The 19,857-nt window shown below is 41.3% G+C and overlaps 2 protein-coding genes across 3 annotated transcripts in view; one reads left to right on the top strand and one right to left on the bottom strand.

Annotated features, from left to right (window-relative positions):
* Positions 1-241: 241 nt before the first annotated feature.
* commd8 (COMM domain containing 8) lies at positions 242-1,569 on the bottom strand (the record flags this gene model as incomplete). Its single annotated transcript, XM_038729419.1, is given in 3 exon segments — positions 242-394; positions 657-812; positions 1,499-1,569. Coding segments are annotated over 3 exon segments (354 nt in total), but the record flags the coding sequence as incomplete, so codon positions are not given.
* Positions 1,570-3,739: 2,170 nt separating this feature from the next.
* Positions 3,740-19,857, top strand: part of atp10d (ATPase phospholipid transporting 10D) — a 102,378-nt gene continuing 86,260 nt past the window's right edge. For both annotated transcript variants that reach the window (XM_038728495.1, XM_038728494.1), the window contains exons 1-4: positions 3,740-3,896; positions 5,985-6,374; positions 7,714-7,908; positions 17,344-17,548. In XM_038728495.1, coding sequence (XP_038584423.1) covers positions 6,088-6,374; positions 7,714-7,908; positions 17,344-17,548 — 687 coding nt within the window. In that variant the 5' untranslated portion in view covers positions 3,740-3,896; positions 5,985-6,087. The remainder of the gene's footprint in view (positions 3,897-5,984; positions 6,375-7,713; positions 7,909-17,343; positions 17,549-19,857) is intronic.

Here is a 19,857-nt window from a genome sequence, read left to right as displayed (position 1 = left end):
CTATAGAATAATATTTTTGCTTGAAGTGCCTGTTCCTAAGTGAGGCATGGGGTTCAGTTCCACCCTCCAGCAGAAAACCATTTGTTCCGTGAGTTTGCGGTGTATCATGCTCTAATGAAGAACTAGCAAAAGCTTTCACTAATTTTTACCAACTTTGATACATGTTGCTAATCCAGTTACCACATTTACATTAGAAATAAGTAAAACCAATTAAACACTGAAGGATAAAGCATCAAGTCACCTTAAGCTGCCAGTCAACATCCTGCAGAGTAGCAGAGGAGATGGAGTGGGTTCTGTCCAACAAAGCGCAGCGGATCTCCTCCTGTCTGGCTCTCAGCACACTCAGCGCAGCCTCTGCATGGCTGCGTCCCACACCTGACAGCCCAGCCAGCACCTGCACACAGCCAGCAGCACACCTGAGAACACCGCTTGAGAGCAACCAGCTGCTGTGTAAAACAGACTGGGTGCTATGTTGAATTTATATCATACAGATATGTACTGTAGGCTACAACTCAGAAGTATAAAATCAGGCTATAAAACCTCAATTGAATAATAAAGTAAAAGCCTGCCCACAAAATATAACAATGAAAGGCAACTCTCTTTTCAGCTCTGGGTGGACTCAGCTGACAGTCCACCCTGTCCTGTTGCTATCTTACCTCTTCATCAGAGCTGTTGTTCCCCACCGCCAGCTGGAACAGGGCTGTCAGGGAGTTAAGCAGCTCCAGCCACTCCTCCAGGCTCCAGGTGGCGCTGTAATCCCCCCTGCGAGGAGACTCCCGTCCACACAGTCTATCCACCACCCTGTGACACAGCTACACACCAGACAACACTGTGAAGGTTGGAGCTTAGCATTACGTAGTGTGAAAAAGATCTGTATGTTCCTCCTTTAGTGCAGACCCTCTGACTAACAAATTTAATAGTAATTGAAAAAGATGATGTTTTTCAATTACTATTAAATTTGCTCAAAGAAGCTCATTTTGACTGTTGCACTATCACGATCACTCATTTTTGATCTGTCCCCCATTTTGGGTCATGGCTTTAGTTGTGGATTAATTTAGTAGTTGACAGTAGTAGTCTATTTAAAACTAAATGATCAATTCATAATTTAAAGGCAGAACAGGTCAAATATTTACCATTCAGCATGTTCAATGCTACTTATAATTTTAGCTTTTAAAGCATACTGTCAATAACATTTCAATGAATCAATTTATAAACAGGTTCAATAGAGATTTTGGAATACACCACAACACCTGCTCTGTCAGACTAAGGTTCAGGCTTCATTTTCTGGAACGCCATGGTGAGGAACAGAAAACCACTTCTTTTTATTCTGCAGCTAAGTGCTGCTGCCTGATTGACTGCAGGTCAGAAATGTTCGGAGGCGCTCTCAGTACACATGATGTTAGACTTCTTCAGGATTCCCCAGGGGCCACCACCCCTCGTCAGACACTAGGACAGGACATCAGTATGAGGATTCATGAAAACAACGCTCGGTACTTACTTTCAGACAGTCTGTGACAGATAACCTGCTCAGTAAAACCACCATGTTTCATTTAGACCCACCTTCTGGTCAGCTGATATCAGTCACGTGGTTGAATGAGCTGCGTTCACGTGGCTTGGAAAACACGAAATTCTGGATCTCCAGTGAATTCTATATAATATAAATGTGCACACAGAACGTTGGTAGATGGAAACATGCGCTTTACACATTACTCGGTGTTCTGAGACCTGTACTGATGTTACACGCCGAACTGCATTTCAATCTAATTTAGTGTGACCTTGCTAGTCGGCAGAGTGAACAGTTAACGTTAAATGTCTAAAATGTTATTTTAGAAATGGTCTCAGATGAATGGCGTGGATCCCGGTCAGTCCTACTGTGTACTCAGCCTGTAGTCCGGTTCTGCTGATACCGAAGAACATTTGAAATCCCACACTTGCCCCATGGTGCTCTGTTGTACGCCGCTCCACGGGAACCGGAACGTCTCGCAGCCGGGGCATTTGCAACTAACATGTCACATCCTGCTTGTTTTCCACTGAAGTCAAGCCAGCCTCCACTTCGAAAACGACAGTCAAGCCAGCCCTCGCGCTGTTTTGTGATGCGTGCTTTTTCTAGACATTACGGTAACATCGTGTCGCAGCACATTTCAAAATAAAAGTGAGCTTTTGCTGAACATAATGCAATTGATGTGGCAGAAACGATTGAATAAATAAATAAATGCTTAAGACACCACAAGTATCAAAAGAAAATATTACAGTCTCACAGAAAGCTTACTACATTCAGCCAAGATTCGAACTCATGTAAAAAGAAAACCTGTTTCCACTGATTCATTTCACTTCAAAGTGACAGCAGACCACCTCAGGGTGTCCCTCTCTCAATATCAGAGCAATCGGATGTAGTTATTTGAAATTACAGCCCTTGAAAATGTCTATTTTCAGTGAATTTGCTGATTTCAGATGGATGTTAAAAGAAAACGTCCTGTTTCCACTGACTCATTTCACTTCACAGTGACAGCAGACCACCTCAGGGAGACCCTCTGTCAATATCAGAGCAATCTGATGTTTGGTTTTAATATTACAGCCCTTGAAAGTGTGTAGTATTTTCACTATTTGCCAAGATTCAAATTGACGTAAAAAGGAAACTTCCTGTTTCAACTTTTACAACCTTGTACCTTGTACCTTTTCTCTAAACCTATGAAAGTGTCTCAGTCAAAATGTAATTCAATGTTTGTAACATTGATATATTATTGTCGCATATGTTGACATCCTTGGAGGTATACAGATTAAATAACTTTTAATTTAAAAAAACAGTAGACCTATAATGTAACACGGTAGTAAAAGCAGGGAACCTGTAGGCTATGCCTACAGAAGCTTAGAAACGAACAACAGAACAACCAGCTGACCAAGATGAAAGACAGAAAGGGGTAAAAAACATATAAGGCCGACACAGTCGACTACTAGTAGGCCTATAAAAGAGGTATTGGCTTCTGATCCTCAAACTTGAGACCTCTATTAAAATGAATGAATTATCAGGATGATTCTTTTGTGGCTGTCCACCTCCACAGTTTGTCCAGTTAGAACAATTAATGATGTTGGTAATCTGTCCAATCCAATGACACTGTCATATTCTTTGTTCTTGTGACTTGTTTATTGTAGAAATGGAAATCTAGTATGAGCAGAGGTGTGTGTGTGTGTGTGTAACAGTAAACAGAGACTGGGACTATGTTGTTTTCTTCATTTGTTGAAAAAGGTCTTATGTTGTTTGAGTACCTTGACAATCATCTTTGAAATTTTAACCTTGTCCTTTGTAGATCCAATGTGAAATGTGTGAAAGTTGGTAGAAATGAGTCAGTGGAAAGAGGAAGTTTCCTTTTTATGTCAATTTGAATCTTGGCGCATAGTGAAAATATTAGACAATAGGTGCTTTCAAGGGCTGTAATTTCAAATAACTACATCCGATTGCTCTGATATTGAGAGAGGGACACCCTGAGGTGGTCTGCTGTCACTTTGAAGTGAAATGAGTTAGTGGAAACAGAAGGTTTTCTTTTTACATGAGTTCGAATCTTGGCTGAATGTAGTAAGCTTTCTGTGAGAATATAATATTTTCTTTAGATACTTGTGGTGTGGTTTATTCAATCGTTTCTGCCACATCAATTGGATTATGTTCAGCAGAAACTCACTTTCATTTTGAAATGTGCTGCGACACGATGTTACCGTAATGTTTATAAACAACACGCATCGCAAAACAGCGCGAGGGCTGGCTTGACTGTCGTTTTCGAAGTGGAGGCTGGCTTGACTTCAGTTGCTTTCCGCGGCTGCCGGGTGGTTGTTTGTGAGTCCTCTGGTTGTGTCAGCGAGACAGAAGAGACCCGGTATCTGATGTGAGCTGCAGACCTGTGGAGGTAAGGGGGGGTTGTCTGTCTCCGTCTCTGCAGTGAAAGCTGTTGATGTTGAACATATCACCATACCTTACAGTAAGCTGAACAACTGTAACGTTAGGCCTATTGTGTCAAGTGACTCTCCCGTGAGCTGCTGTACTTTCCAGAGAACAGAAACAGACACTTCTGTGTTCAGAGTTCCTCTTGCAGGATAAAGCTTGTGAAAGGCCAGAAGTCAGACTGCAGCCTCCGTATTTTAACTGACGGCTTTTCATAGCCCACTATACCTGGACTCCTAAAGGTCTTTAAAACCCAGGCTCAAATCGGTGAACCCTGTTATTAGGGCCCGAGCACGAACCGTGCGAGGTCCCTATTGAAATTGTAAAGAGCCCAATTTTTCAGTTTTTTTATTTGTTAAAAAAGTTTGAAATATCCAATAAATTTCGTTCCACTTCATGGTTGTGTCCCACTTGTTGTTGGTTCTTCACAAAAAATTACAGTTTTATATCTTTATGTTTGAAGCCTGCAATGTGGCAAAAGGTCGAAAAGTTCAAGGGGGCCGAATACTTTTGCAAGGCACTGTATTAGACATCTTGGTGTCAGTATTCTGTTTTGTTCTCATGTTCACACCACTGCTGAAGTACAAAAGAAGACTGGAATAACTTGGCCATCAGAATCTTTGTATTCAGAAAACCTTGCAGGGGACATGGCATAGGCCTACACTGTAAAGAAATTTGATGCTGATTGTGTCAGATCACTCCTCCTCCCTGGCTCCCTGCAGCTTCTATTCCTCTGTTCCTCGCACTGCAGCTTCCACTGTCTACACTTCTTCTTCTTCTTCTTCTACTTCTTCTTCTCGTTTTATAGCATATTGCAACCATGACTTTTGATCGGAGTATGTAACATGAACTATTTTCTTTGGGATTACTTTATATCATAAAAGAAAAAAAAACAACAACAACAAAAAAAACTGTCTACACTAAAAAAGTAAAGGGGATATTAAAGCTGCAAGCAGCATTGGGCGGGCCCTCGCCGATGTAGCGCGTCGAGGTGTGACGCGACAGCGTTGCATATTCTGGAGCTCTGCCGGTGTGGCTGTGAATTTGCCACAGACCTTGGACGCTGCACAAAGGTGCTAATCATCACTTCCTGTATCCCCTTTGTGGCCCTACTTAGCACTTGGCGCTATGACTATAACTGAATATTCGCTTGTAGATGTTTTCGGGGTGGGACTGTTATCTAGCACGTAAAGTTTGGTACAGATGTGAGCACGTAGACTGAAGTTACAACAACTTCCTGTGTCATGGCGAAGAGTTGATCTTTGACGCCATGGACACGCCCATCGACGAATTTCATCGTCAATGCCTTTAGAAGACACAGCAGAAATTTGAAGTTGATTGGACTAAATCCATAGGAGGAGTTTCTTAAAGTACAAAGTGTTTATATCGCTAAAAATGACCATTAAATCCAAAATGGCTGACTTCCTGTTGGGTTTAGGCTATGGCTCTTTTGTGCATCTGAACAAGATATACATACCACAGAAATTTCGTACACGTAGGTGAAACTTAGTCCGGGGGCTGCTCTGTAGGGGGCGCTAGCGAGCCATTTTGCCACGCCCATGCGCGAAACACATAAAATATGAAATTTTTTACCACTCCTGAATTTTGTGCAAAGTTTGGTGAGTTTTCAAGTATGTTTAAGCCCCCAAAATTGAGGTTACTTTGCAGAAAAAAGAAAGGGGGGAAAAAAAAAATTTCAATAGGGACCTCGGGCCCTAATAATTCCAACAAACGCAATAGGGACCTTACAGCAGTCGCTGTTCAGGCCCTAAATAATCCCTTCAGTTTCAATAGGGACCTCGCATGTTTCATGATTGGGCCCTAAAATTACTAATTTTGGCAAGAAACAGTAGGTTCCTTGCACTTTCCTACTTGGGAACTAAAAATAGTGATTTCAGTAGGGTATGCTGGTACAGGAAGCCACGTTGCCTTATATGCATGGCGCCCAGCCCCTCTGGGCTTGGATCCCTAATAACAACAGAGTGAACTTTCAAACTTGCAGACTGGATAAGAACGAACTCTTAAAATGTATTTTGTGGTTTTACCTCTACAGGATTAGGACACTGAAAGTCCAGTGTGGAGGACCGAGGAGCTGTAAGCGACATAGGAGGGAGGCTGGCCACTCTCACAGCTCAGCTAGAGCCTCTGCTGCATAGATGGAGCGGCTCCATTGGGTGCAGTATCACTTTCGGCAGCTGCTGGCGAGAGACTCAGGGCGGGGCTGGTACTCTGCCCCAGATGGCCTGCCAAACAAAAGCTCCCAGGATGCCCACAGCACCCCGCAGAGAGTCAGTGGGAAACCGAGAACGGTGTTTGCCCGCCATGGGCCCTACCAGCAGGAGTACGAAGCTGTCTTCAAAAGCTACAAGGGCAATGCCATCCACACTACCAAGTACAGCTTGTTGACTTTCATCCCCATGAACCTGTTCCAGCAGTTCCATAGGTCAGATTTTACAACAAAATAATTTAATGATTTTATTTTACTAATGAGAGATGGTCTTTTGATATGATGCGATATTACATAATGTTTTCTAAAGAATGCAGTTTTCTAAATGTTGTCGTCATGTTTTTTGATTATGAAACCTTACAGGGTTGTGTACTGTCCAGACAGTGCTTATTTTGGATTGCATTTGGATAAATTCATCACGCTACTTATTTATTTATTAATTTACCACAGTCATGCATCCACATGACTCTGTTAAAGCAGAATAATGGCTGAACCTACAGCAGGGTAGTATGAGTTTTTAAATCGCGCTAGCAGCTAATATTCAGGCTACAGATTCAAATTTAGCGCACCGTGCAGTCAGCCTGGCGTCCGACGCTTTGTTATGCTTTCTCAAAACGTCGGTGTCTGACGCTCTGGAATGAGGCCGTGTTGGTGCAGTGGGTTTCTGTTGTGAAGTCAGTAGGCTACGCCGTGCTGAAACTGAGCTGACAGAGAGCAGTGTTTGTTGCGGTAATGCTAATATGTTTAATAATAAATAGCTACACACAGTATATCATGCTTAAAACCCCCCCTGCTTTCTGCCTTAATGGAAATATTCAAACTAACAGTGTAACAGCAGTCTGTAGTTAACTAGTCATGCTCAGAGAGAGACCATTGCAAATAACTCTAGTCCACATCAAAAATAAGACATGGGGAAAATGACCCATTGTTTTTTTATTGCTAAAGTTCAGTTTAGCTGACACTTTTATCCAAAGACAATTGCCATATATGTCAGAGGTTGCATGCCTCTGGAGCAACTAGGGGTTAGGTGTCTTGCTCATGGACACATTGGTGGATGTGTTACAGAGGGCCTCGCAGTGGGAATCAAAGCCGGGTCTCCCACACCAAAGGCTTATCCATGTGTCTAACCATCGGCACCCCAAACCCAACGTTACTTAAGTTACTTTTAAGTTACTCGGTACTTAAGTAATTTTTTTACTCAAGTACATATTTTGATGACCACTTTTACTTCAAGTACATATTTTGATGACCACTTTTACTTCAACTTGAGTACTTGCTTTTGCAAAGTTAACAGTTCTTTTACTTGAGTACAGGTTTTGGCTACTCTACCCACCTCTTGAGCTAGTTCAGTTTTCTGTCTAGGCACTCTGGCTCTACTGGGTGCAGTTATTGAAATATCACTAAACCAAAGTGGTTTATACTGTAAATACTGAGACAAAAGATGCATACTGCACCATTGGAAATGGTCAGGTAGCACTTGGTTTAACTTCCATAGCAGCTTCTGTTGTACATTTGTTTGTTTGTACACTAATTTGCTCTGGGCCTCCTGTTGTAGGGCTGCCAACCTCTACTTCTTGTTCCTGGCGTTACTGAACTGGGTGCCAGTTGTTGAAGCCTTTCAGAAAGAAATTACCATGATTCCTTTGCTGGTGGTTCTCACGGTTATCGCCATCAAAGATGCCCTGGAAGACTACAGACGCTACTTGTTTGACAAGAAGGTCAACAACAATGTAGTGCAAGTATTCTGTGGGTGAGTAAACCTCTATATTCTAATGACAAATGTCATTTTTTTGGCTTGGCTATGAGGCACTAGGGCTATAAACTGATATGAAAGAATATTGAAATCATGCATTATGATAATTTAGTCAGCCAACTCACATAGAAATGATTGTGTGTAATTGCATTACTGTTTGGATGAAGTGGGAAGTGACTATACTAACTTCCCCCCTAATTACACAGTATGATTGTGTTGCCTTCATAAGATCATAGATGATTTAGTTTTACTTTCAGACATTAATCACATGATTTGAGTTGCGGCAGGTTTAAGTTAAACCTCAGGTAGGATGACCTCTCGTGGCATTGTACTGACCCCCTGACAGTACTGTGACTGATGGCCAGAATATAGAAATACTGGAGTCCAACAAGTACTTGGGAGCTATACTAGACAATAAGCAGACATAAGAGTAATACTGATATGGTGTACAATCCTTTAGATCAACAGTTTCAGTTTCTGCCATCTGATATCCTCCTCAGACTTCCGCTAGTTCAAACCAGTAGATTTAAATACTACTTGATTCTCTCTGCCGTCTCCCTCCTGAACTCTAGGAGAAGGTGAGGTTTTAACTCATTTAACTAGGACCTGAACACGAAATGTGCGAGGTCCCTATTGGAACTGAAGGATTTTTAGGGTTGAAAACGCGAAGCCTAGCGGTATGTTTGTGTGTTTTAGTTATTAGGAGTCCAAGCCCAAAGTGGACTGGGAACCCACGAATGCAAGGCATTGCCCTCTGTGGGACCAGGAAAAGCTCAAATATGCTTGGAGATTCCCATTCATTTCAATGGGATTTTCAACCAAAGCACAGATCGACTTAAATTTTCTACTGTGCATTTTAAAGGCATCGGCGATGAAAAGTTGTGCTATCTGCGAGATTTTGTCGATGGGCTTGTCCGTGGCGTGGTGTCAAACATCAACGGTTAAAACAGGAAGTTATATGACTTAAGTGTACATGCTCAGATCTGTGACAAACTTTACATGGTCAATAACAGTCCCGTCCCCAACACATCTACATGAAAATATAACGTCATAGTGCCACCCACTGGTAAAAGGAAGGCCCAACGATGCAGCTTTAATTTGATTTGTGTCTTCTTAATTGAGTATTTTTACTGTGTATTTAACATATGGGCTGATATTTGTGTCAGTAGAATCTGAATTGCTCAACTTTAATAAATTGCATTAAAAACGGAATGTCATTGTTTTAATTTGAAATGTTTAACTTGAATAACTGTGTTGAAAAACTGAATAGCATAATTTGAAATTGAATTTATTAGTTTGAAACTGAATCCCAATAAAGCTCAAACTGAATGTAATATTATGAAACTGAATCCAGTTGCTACTGAAACTGTGTTTGAGCCGAAGTAAAAATTTAACTCAGAGATGCTCTGACCTAGCAATCTCAATTTGGCCCTTGTCAAAGTCGCTCAAATTCTTACGCTTTCCCATTTTTCCCTTCTTCTAACACATCAACAATGAGGACACTATGTTCACTTGCTGCCTGATATATCCCACCTACTGACACGTTCCATGGAAAGGACATAATCAGTGTTATTCACTTCACCTGTCAGTGGTCATAAGTAGAGCCCGACAGATTTATCGTTTTGCAGATATTGGTTGACATAAGCTACTTGCAGCTGCTTGTCATGAGTGTTGCATTGTTTTCCCACCAAAGGGCGCTCTGCAGCTCCTCCGTTCAAAACACCACAGAACAAAACATCAGCTGACCGAAGTCTGGAGTATGTAAAAACAACTACAAGCTCTCACACTTGGTGAGTTGATCTTTTGTCACGTCAATTATATGACTTAAACAAGTGGCGATTCACAGGTTCAAACCTTTTTTCCCCCCACACTAGTGACTTCAAAATAATATCATACATGTGGTTTAACATTGTTATGAAACACATCCTGCAAGTTTTGTAATGATTGTACAGGAATTTTCTGATCAATAGCTTCATTTGTATAATTCCACATTCAATTATTGTGCATTTATAGTGCCTCCTAGTGGTCCATTTGAACAAGACTTGCAGTGTATGTGTGAGGTGCTTATGTAGACATATCCTGGAAGTTTTGTAGCCTGATTTGTGTTATATCACCTATATCACCTGCAGTTTGTTTGCATTTATAGCGCCCCCTGGTGTTCAATTTGGATAAAACTTTCAGGGTTAGGGTTAAGGATTCGAACTCACGACTGGAATAAGAGGTGGTGCTCCAGAGACTGATGTAAATATACACCACTGGCAGCAGTTTACAAAAAAAAAAAAAATCTGGTCTGCCAGATCACATGACACACTGATGAAGTGTCTAAAAGCTGTAAAACCCTTCACTTTGAGCCATGGTTCTGCTCGAGGTTTCTGCCTCTTAAAAGGAAGTTTTTCCTTGCCTCTGTCGTCTAGTGCTTGCTCTTGGTGGGAACTGTTGGGCTTCTGTAAATAACATCACAGAGTACGGTCTAGACCTGCTCTTTTATGAAAAGCGCTGTGAGATAACTGTTGTTGTGATTTGGCGCTATATAAATAAAATTGAATTGAATTGACTTTGGAAGGACATAGCCTCTAAACTAAACATTTTTTAGCAAACACCAAATACAACTTTGAACATATACTGGAGCATTTACATCTTATGGTGCTTTCAGACCGAAAACAAAGCGAGCGTTCAAGGTGGTGAGTTCGCGCGAGTTGAATATTTTCAACTCAAGCGAAGAAGTATGTCAGCCCATCAGTGTTGAGATTGTCCGTAAGTCACCGAGGCTTCAGAGCGTTGTGTGGAGAGGGCAGAGTGCTGGCCGGCTGAGAGCTGCTAAACTTAGGGGAGAAGAGCAGGGAGCAGCTCTGCAACCATTGGACAAATAAACACCCGTAGTCGGTCGGATTCTGCTCTGACAACTACACCGTTAACTGCTTGTATTAAATTAGGTTTTTGCTTTAGTTTTTGGGATTTCAACATAGATTTATCTTCACTGGAGCTTCTCAGTAGCTAACTTCCGTGCACATCGGGTTCCAGTGTTGTTGTTAGCGTCGTTAGCTCTGTCGGACTACGACTTCATATTATATAAAAACCGGACAAAACTGGACATTACTTGGAGAAAAGAAAGCGAGGAAGTTAAACTACCTGGTGAGTTCAGTCTGTAACTTTAGCTATTTAGCTTCCAGCTATCATTGTACTTTACTGTGACCAAGTTAGGATCGATCAGGGCTATGCTATGCTAACTCCATTCAGAAAACAAACATTTTAGAAGTTGTTGTCCTGCTGTTTTGCTGACAGACCTGACAAAGCATGGAGTCATATGTTTAACAAATCTGCATCATGAAGTAGTTAGTCACTTCAATCAGTTTATTGCTATTTAATCACAGCAAGATGTTTACTTTGGGTTCATACAGTTGTAGTAATGGTGAGTTGTGTTTATTCACGTTATCGCGTTGTGTGTGAACATTTGCAGTGAATGTACTCACGCGAGGAAAGCATCGCAAAGCGAAAATTCGCGGTTGGTCTGAATGCCGCATTAAAGTTGAGCCTCTGCTCCCAGTTAAACCCATTCATTTTAAAATGCATAAAAACATTAAAAAAAACCCAACCATTACAGATCAACAACACAGTAATAGCACACATCTCCTGAACAGGATGTACATTTTGAAGTTGAAACTAAGTTTCTAGGACAAACGCTGCAGGAGAAGATAGATGCCAAAGAAGCGTGGAATAAAGAGCGAAGACAACTAAAGTATTAGTTATCTTATTAACTGATCTTAGTAAGTAAAGTTAGTAGTACTGTGTGTTAAGCAGAACAGCATCACTTACTTTACTTCTGACCTTTAGTCAAAGTGTATTTTCCTATCAACTGAAACTCTGAGATTCCTCAGGTGTGATAGCTCGGAGGAGGATTAGCTTAGTTTTGAGAGTTATACATGTCTATTAGTCAAACACGACAAGGTCACAGTTTACGCATCCTTTGCCAGCATCCAATCACAAGTGACGAGTACTAGTCAATCACAGTACAGTAGGGAGGGACTCATCAAAACGGTCAGGAAAAAAATATGCAAATGAGACAAGAAGAAAGCATTGTGAGTGACAGGAGACAGGGCTGTGTGGGCACTGCACTTCAGCTCGCCCTTGGGGAGAAGAGAAGCGCATTTTCAAGATCGATACTGTGAAAAATGAATATTAAAACCGTTTGAAATATTCAGAATAAAAAAAAAGTCAATATTTTTGACAACACTAGAATGTGGCTTATCTTGAATGTCAAAAGACTCATCCAAAGCAATGCTGAAATACCGGCATTTCACAGTACTTTCAAGTATGTAAGATATCACCATATCTTCAGAAAATACCAAAGTAATAATAACATAAGTAAATACATTAGAATGGAAGCACAGCAAAATAAGCAATATAAATTTCCATACTTTTCATTGTGCTTCAGTTGACGTTAATTGCATCTTGACCAGTAGAATGACAAAAAAAACTAATTTGTTCTCATTTTGTTATTGTAACTAACATTTTCCTAAGTTTGACACTTTTATTACATTGCACATCAAAAACTAATATAGAACCTTACAATAAGTAAATAATACATTTGTCGCTCATTGTAGTACTACTCTTCTGTCGCACATTCACAAATGATTGTATTTCCATCACTTTTAGAGTCGAGTACAAATGCTTACATACACAGGGAAACCGTTTAACATAATTTGTTATACACACACACACACACACACACACACACAGAATGCATTTTCAGATCAGTTAACAACACAAAACGAGACCATTAGCGTTTCTATTGCAGTGTGGGTTACTCATTAGCAACACGTCCGCTAGCCTAGCTTGGCAGTGTATATAGTCATGGCCAAAAAGGAGAGAAGTTGACTTAGTCTGTGCGTTGTGTGTCTGTGTGTACCACACTAACCATGGACAACAGAAACGAGAAGAAAACTGTCTGAGGACTTGAGAACCAAAATTGTGGAAAAATAACAATCTCAAAGTCCATCTCCAGAGATCTAGATGTTCCTTTGTCCACAGCGCGCAGCATTATCAAGAAGTTTGCAACCCATGGCACTGTAGCTAATCTCCCTGGACGTGGACGGAAGAGAAAAATTGAGGAAAGGTTGCAACGCAGGATAGTCCGGATGGTGGATAAGCAGCCACAAACAAGTTCCAAAGAAATTCAAGCTGTCCTGCAGACTCAGGGTGCATCAATGTCAGCACGAACTATCTGTCGACATTTGAATGAAATGAAACGCTATGACAGGAGACCCAGGAGGACCCCACTGCTGACACAGAGACATTAAAAAGCAAGACTACAGTTTGCCAAAATGTACTTGAATAAGCCAAAATCCTTCTGGGAAAACGTCTTGTGGACAGATGAGACCAAGATAGAGCTTTTTGGTGAAGCACATCATTCTACTGTTTACCGAAAACGGAATGAGGCCTACAAAGAAAAGAACCACAGTACCTACTGTCAAATATGGTGGAGGTTCAAAGATGTTTTGGGGTTGTTTTGCTGCCTCTGGCACTGGGTGCCTTGGCTGTGTGCAAGGCATCATGAAATCTGAGGATTACCAAAGGATTTTGGGTCGCAATGTAGGGCCCAGTGTCAAAAAGCTGGGTTTGGGTCCGAGATCGTGGGTCTTCCAGCAGGACAAGGACCCCAAACATACTTCAAAAAGCACACAGAAATGGATGGCAACAAAGCGCTGGAGAGTTCTGAAACGGCCAATGAGTCCAGATCGAAATCCCATTGAACACCTGTGGAGAGATCTTAAAATTGATTTCAGTTATTTTTTCCAAAGGGTGTGCAACCAAATATTAAGTTAAGGGTGCCAATAATTTTGTCCAGCCCATTTTTGGAGTTGTGTGTGCAATTATGTCCAATTTGCTTCCCCCCCCCCCCTTCTTCGCTTTGTTTCATTCCAATATACACAAGGGGAATAAACATGTCCTGTTTTTAACGCAGCGCTCCAATTGCAAAAAGATGCTGGCGTCAGAAAAATCGCTTTGGTGGACACGGGCCCTAAGGGTTTTAAGAAACGCTATGCGCCACATAGTGACCTCTTTAAGTATCACCCCACCACAGTAACAAGTACAATACAATGAAATTGGCCTTTTAGTAACCATTTAATACACAATATCATGAAAAAAAAATTATATAGGTGTCTATTTTTTAACACATTGTTTATTTTAGCAACAATGTTAAACCAAAATGAACTGTACTTTCAATTGACTTTTTAACATCTTAACTTTTTTTTTTTTAACCCTTTACAAGAACAACTAAGCAAACTAAATGAGAGGGTCACTATAAAATCCTTCAGTCCTACAAATGGGATTCATATTCTCTGTAAACCAATCTCAGGTATCTCAGGGCCTGCTCCAGCAAAACTAAAACTGGGACTCCTTATTTTGTTGTTGAATTATTCAAGCTGACTGTGAAAGACATTTTTTCTTTGCGTTTGGTTTTTGTGTATGTAATACACTGATTTATTTTGGCAATTCTGATTATTGCTATGTTTGTGTATGCAGTGTCGTGGTTATTACAAATGAGTGGGTTTCATGACCTGGTTTTTAGCGCTGAGTCACGTATCCATGTGGGAGATTGTCCAGAGTAAGAGCACCCATTAACATTGTCAGACGATGCTCCGGCTGACATGCCAAACATACAGGCAATCCGCTACAGAAAATGGCACCCCAGTAGTAGTAAAAATCTAACCTACCAAACTCTTGTGTGCTCAACATAACAGACACCACAACCCTGGTCATAAAATAAAAGAAGAAAACTGCACAAACATTTTCAGCCGACAAGAGCTGCAGATCAGCTGCAGCATCACGTCTGTGTCCGCCTGAGCGTCAGAGGAACATGATGTTTAACAAGTTTTATTACCCGTTGTAATCAGCTGTTCCACTTGTTTTGGAGAAGAAGAGACTGCTGACTGATGAAAACTTAAAACTACAACTCTGGACCCAGTATTTAGCGTAACTCCATCAGCTGTTCACTGTTTCCATGCAATAAATTTAATGCCGATGTATGATCTCAGGCGGACATCGGCGAGACTTGTGTGGCTATCTGACTGTTGATTGTGATTTACTGGTTTGCAAACAAAGTGGAAAAGAGAGGAGCAATTGTAGAAAAACAGCAGACATGCTCGATTTAACAGCAGTAGCCTCTACTCACCCATCCAGAAATTCACTGCAAGGCAAGCCCCACACCCCAAAGTTTCGGTACTAGAAAAGTACTACCCCCTGAGGAGGGACTTTTTGGGGGGTAAAAAAAGATCCTAGAACTAAATTTAGACCCTGGTCCCTTTGGTGGAAACGCAGTAAGTTCCTCCAAAGGTTCCTAGTTCCGTGGTATTGTTCCTTGGTCGAAATGCGGCTAAACAAATGGAGGAATTGGTGGATCTCCTTATTGGACTCTGTTGCCCTTAATGGCCAGGAGGACCACTTGCAAGGAACATTCCTCTCCCAGTAACAGGAAGCTCCTGGAAAACAGGCTCTCCCTGGTGGCCACAAGGGAAGCAAACTGGATTCAGCAGTCCCTAGAAAGGAGAGCTGCACCTTAGTTACCACACACCTTATCTTTACTCCACCATACAACACAATCACAATCCATGACATGCAACCCTGCCTGTTGCTGGGGTCGGTGTGGCACAGTCGTGGCATCCCACTCTCACTAACAACTACATTCTTTAACAGGCTTATGCAACTGGTAGTTCATACAACAGAGCATACATGCGACAAAGACTGAGGGAAACAAGCAAGTATATATACACATGATATAACGAGCTGGGAGGAGGTACACAGGTGAAAGACATGAGGCTAATGAGACATAGGCAGGCAGAGAGAGAGCAGGGGAAAACAGAGAGACTGCCTGGCAGAGTGATAACTGGGGGAACAGACATGACACAGGTTATTGAACACATAACAGATCACCAAGAACTGCAACCAACAATGAATACTGAATACTGAATTACTGAAGCAGGGATTAAAGAGAACAGAACAGACAAGGGCAAAAAATTTACATCTAGCAAACGGACAGAACTCAAGCATGATGGTACAGAACTAATACACGAAACTGGAACAGAACTGAGATCAGGAAAATACCAAAACACCAATAAACACGAACTGATGGATAATAACCAGATAAACAATAACATAGACTACATAACAAAGAAAAGACTGTGGTGTTGTGGAGCCTAATGGCTGACAGCACAAATGAGCCTCCAAAGTGCTTTGAGGCTCGAGGCTGGATGAGTCTGTGGCTGAAGGAACTCCTGGGCTGCCTCAGCTCAGCATAGGGAGGATGAGAGGGGTTGTCCATGATGCGTTTCACCTTTCATCCTCCTCTCAGTTACTGCCTCCACACTGTCCAGTTCCGTCCCCACCACCAATTCTGATACTCATACAATTCTGATATTTTCTTACGTAAAAGTTTCCATTTGATGCACTGTACCAGAGTATAGCTTCAAGCTAATTTGCATCTGCAGTCCCTTGGCAGGTCATAGTTAAAAACAACACAACAATAAATGTGCTAAGGCTGACCAGTTCATTAGAATGTTCATTTTCATGCGTGCAATGTGTCTTTGACCTATATTTACTGAAATAAATGTATCAAAGAATCAGAAATAACAGTAATGACAGTATAATTATTAATAGGGGTGTGACGAGACACTTCACCCACGAGACGAGATTTTAACACTATTTTTAAGAAATCTTAAGTACTGAATTATATAAAAAATGTGAGCATTAAACACTTTAATTTCTGTATTGTAATGATTATTTCTGCACCAGTTTATGGTGAAAATTTTTTTATTTATGTAAAGAGAAACACAAAACTCAAGTGGCAGGTGAGAATTCAAACTCTATAGCCTAACTCTACCAGAATCTAAGTCAAATGTCCTTTTTTAAAGTCTGCTGCTGACCTTTTGCATTTAATGATGGTTGGCAAACCAACTGCATACCGCCACCACCTGGGCTGGTGTGGAACAGTAGAGTGCTGCTGATCTGCCTGTCAGGTCAACATACTGCCCCCACGTTCATGTGCGGAAATACATCTCGCGGACGTGTAGCGTTAATTCCTGGGGATGTGCACAACCTACACTCCAAAGGAACGCAGGAAACAGTGCGAGTGGTGCAGTTCAGTTGATTACTATCAGGGCGTACGCCGATGTTGCATCAGCTGGGCAGAGTTGATTCGCTCTGAGTCTGTCTTATCAGTTATAAATACATTTGTATTTCACTGTCAATTGCGTGAGTCTCGCGAGACAGCTTTTTACCTGACGAGAAATATCGTCATAATGTTGTGTTCATTTACAATGTAACCTCATGTAAACCAAACATATTGGGGTCTCTGCCCTTTCTCAGTACTGGATCATTTCCCTGAGATCTTTTTAATCTTCCCTCTCTTCTGTGTCTACTCATTTTGTCCCACAGCCAGCAGAAAGCTTATGTTGACCAGCGCTGGAAGGATGTGCGAGTCGGAGATTTTGTCCGTCTGTCCTGTAATGAAATCATCCCTGCTGACATGCTGCTGCTATATTCCTCTGACCCTCGTGGGATTTGTTACATTGAGACTGCAAACCTGGACGGAGAGACCAACCTGAAACAGAGACAGGTGGTTTCAAACCTCCCATTGCAGGTAATACATGAAGTGGATCAGTAGGTGTAAGGTACTCCGATTCCATCCCACTGCTACAAAAATTATCCCTGTCCTGCCCCAATCCAAAAAGAATTACTCAGGTCCCATCACGTTCCTGATTTTTTTTTTTTATCAGATAATAGCGTTTATTCGTAATAGAAATTCATGTATAAAAACAGATTGTGTTTGCTGTCCTGCCTGTTACGTTGATTTTTTTTCCTATCTCAGCCTGTGATGATTAGTGAAAAAGTGTCAGCCTCTAGTTCAAGTCTTTGTCTTTCATATTTTTCACGTGACATCACAGTCCAAGGAAGTCGCTCCCTTGGAGGGCAAAAAGACTTTATTTTCCACTGCCTGCCAACCAGGAAGCAAGTGATGCACTGTTACTTTCAGTTTGCCAAAATGCTGGATGGTCGTTGTGCTTTCAGATGCACTAATTGACGAGGAGCCAAGCCTGGACTGTGTTAGGTGAGGGATTCCACAGAATGTTAACATAAACATTAGGACAGTCGAGCGCTGGCAGGGACCTGCCGTTTTTTAACGGTGGAAATACGGCAGTGCGGGTGCTGTATATGGGTGCCCAACACTTGCAGTTTGTGTCCATCTCTATCTTTTTCTTGAGTTGAGAGCTGATCCAAATAAAATTTAACTGCTTTTGCGGCGTCTCTACGAGGGACTCGCTATCTTGGTCTGTTGTTTTGCCCTCCAGGTCATCGCGCATGTCACGTGACTGAGAACTTGAAATAGTTTAAAATTCCTTTTAAAAATTGTACTTAATTACATTTACGGAGAAGAAAAATCTATATGCAACAAACTGCAATTCACTGCGCATGATTGTGCAGCGTAAGACACAGGGCAAGGGCAGAACCTCTGAATGGATGCATCATGCTGCACCAGACTGCGCCAACAAAAAGTCTTCTGTCTTAGTGTGTTTGTCTAAAGCTACTTGCATACTGCTTAGATGGTGCCCAACTAACGGTAGTTGGTTTCAGTCTTTAGAATGTTCTGAAAACCATATGCTGTTCCACACTGCCCAGACAGGAACTGACCAGACAGACTTTTGTCCTACTTTTTCTTATTTAAGTCACAAGGTCGAGGCTGCAATCACTTTTTGGCAAGTGGAAAACTACCTGTTACTGGTTGTACTGGCCCTTTTTTATTTCAACAGGTTAAAAGGACTGGGTGAGCAATAATCAGCCATAACTCAAACGCTCATAAATTAAATCAATTAATTTTGAGAGGTGGAATAATTTTTTTTGGCAAGTGCAAAACTGCATGGCTATATGGGCTGTATTGGCCATTTAAATGTATTTCAACTGGTATTAGGCTTTGTGCATAAGTGTAGTGATGAACTTCTACTGTTACCAGAAGTCGGTGTATCAGTTTCTGGTTTACTCCCAGCCCAAAATTTCAGCGTTACTGTTTACCAGATGTCTCCAGGATCTGCCTAAAATAAGCTTCAGCAATGTCCATCGTATCGGTGATGCCTGGTCCCCTGCTGCAACAAGCAAGCAGAACAAGGGATTTAAACTCTACATATTGAGCTATCTGTACAACTACAAGGGTAAGTACAGCAGTTTTATGTAATGTGTCGTTGCCGGCTAGCGGCTAAGCTAGTTAGCGACGAGTTCATTTTTAGTGAAGCTGAGAAACCTCACAGTTTGAGTGTATGGTGAAGGTAGCTTATCAATCCTAGGATTGATAAGCCAATAGTTACCTCATTAACCCAGCATTCCTAACGTTCTTGGGGAACTAGCTATGGTAAGTTCTGTTTAATGTAACTCTCAAATCAAGTGAAAACAGTTATGGTTGGCACGTAAGGATACCTAGCAGTTCCCCTGCGTTCTTATTCAAGTTCTTAGATTTTACTCAAGTCATTCAGTTAAGATGCAGTCTTGTTTTAAAGGTAACTTATTAGACTATTATGTTTCAAATGAAAAGCGATTTAGGATCTTGATTTAATGCAGTTGGCTCATTATACAATATACTCTAATCCAACATATAACACATACGTTACTTGTTATGGAATGTTAGGTAAGCAAACCAAAAATATTTTACAAAAAGGAAAGGTTATCACACTGACCAAGCTGAGATAAATATTTACTATGACATTTTATTCATGCAGGTGATGCTGAAGGATTCCTCCTCATGTGTTGCTGGAGCAGCCTTATGCAACCATCCTATGCTTTATATTTTCTTTTGTTTGTTAAAAGTTATGAGACCGTTTCAGTCACGCAACTTTGAATTCATGAAGGACCAAGTTCGTTTAAGCTTTATTCTGTCGAGTTAACTGTTAAAAGTTAAAGTTA

The sequence above is a fragment of the Micropterus salmoides genome, unplaced genomic scaffold (assembly GCF_014851395.1).
Source record: "Micropterus salmoides isolate LMB-PRFRI ecotype aquatic unplaced genomic scaffold, ASM1485139v1 Ms_hic_scaffold_19, whole genome shotgun sequence".
In the NCBI taxonomy this organism is placed as follows: domain Eukaryota; kingdom Metazoa; phylum Chordata; class Actinopteri; order Centrarchiformes; family Centrarchidae; genus Micropterus; species Micropterus salmoides.
The sequence above is the reverse complement of the archived record's forward strand: the minus strand, read 5'-3'. Positions and strand labels throughout refer to the sequence as shown.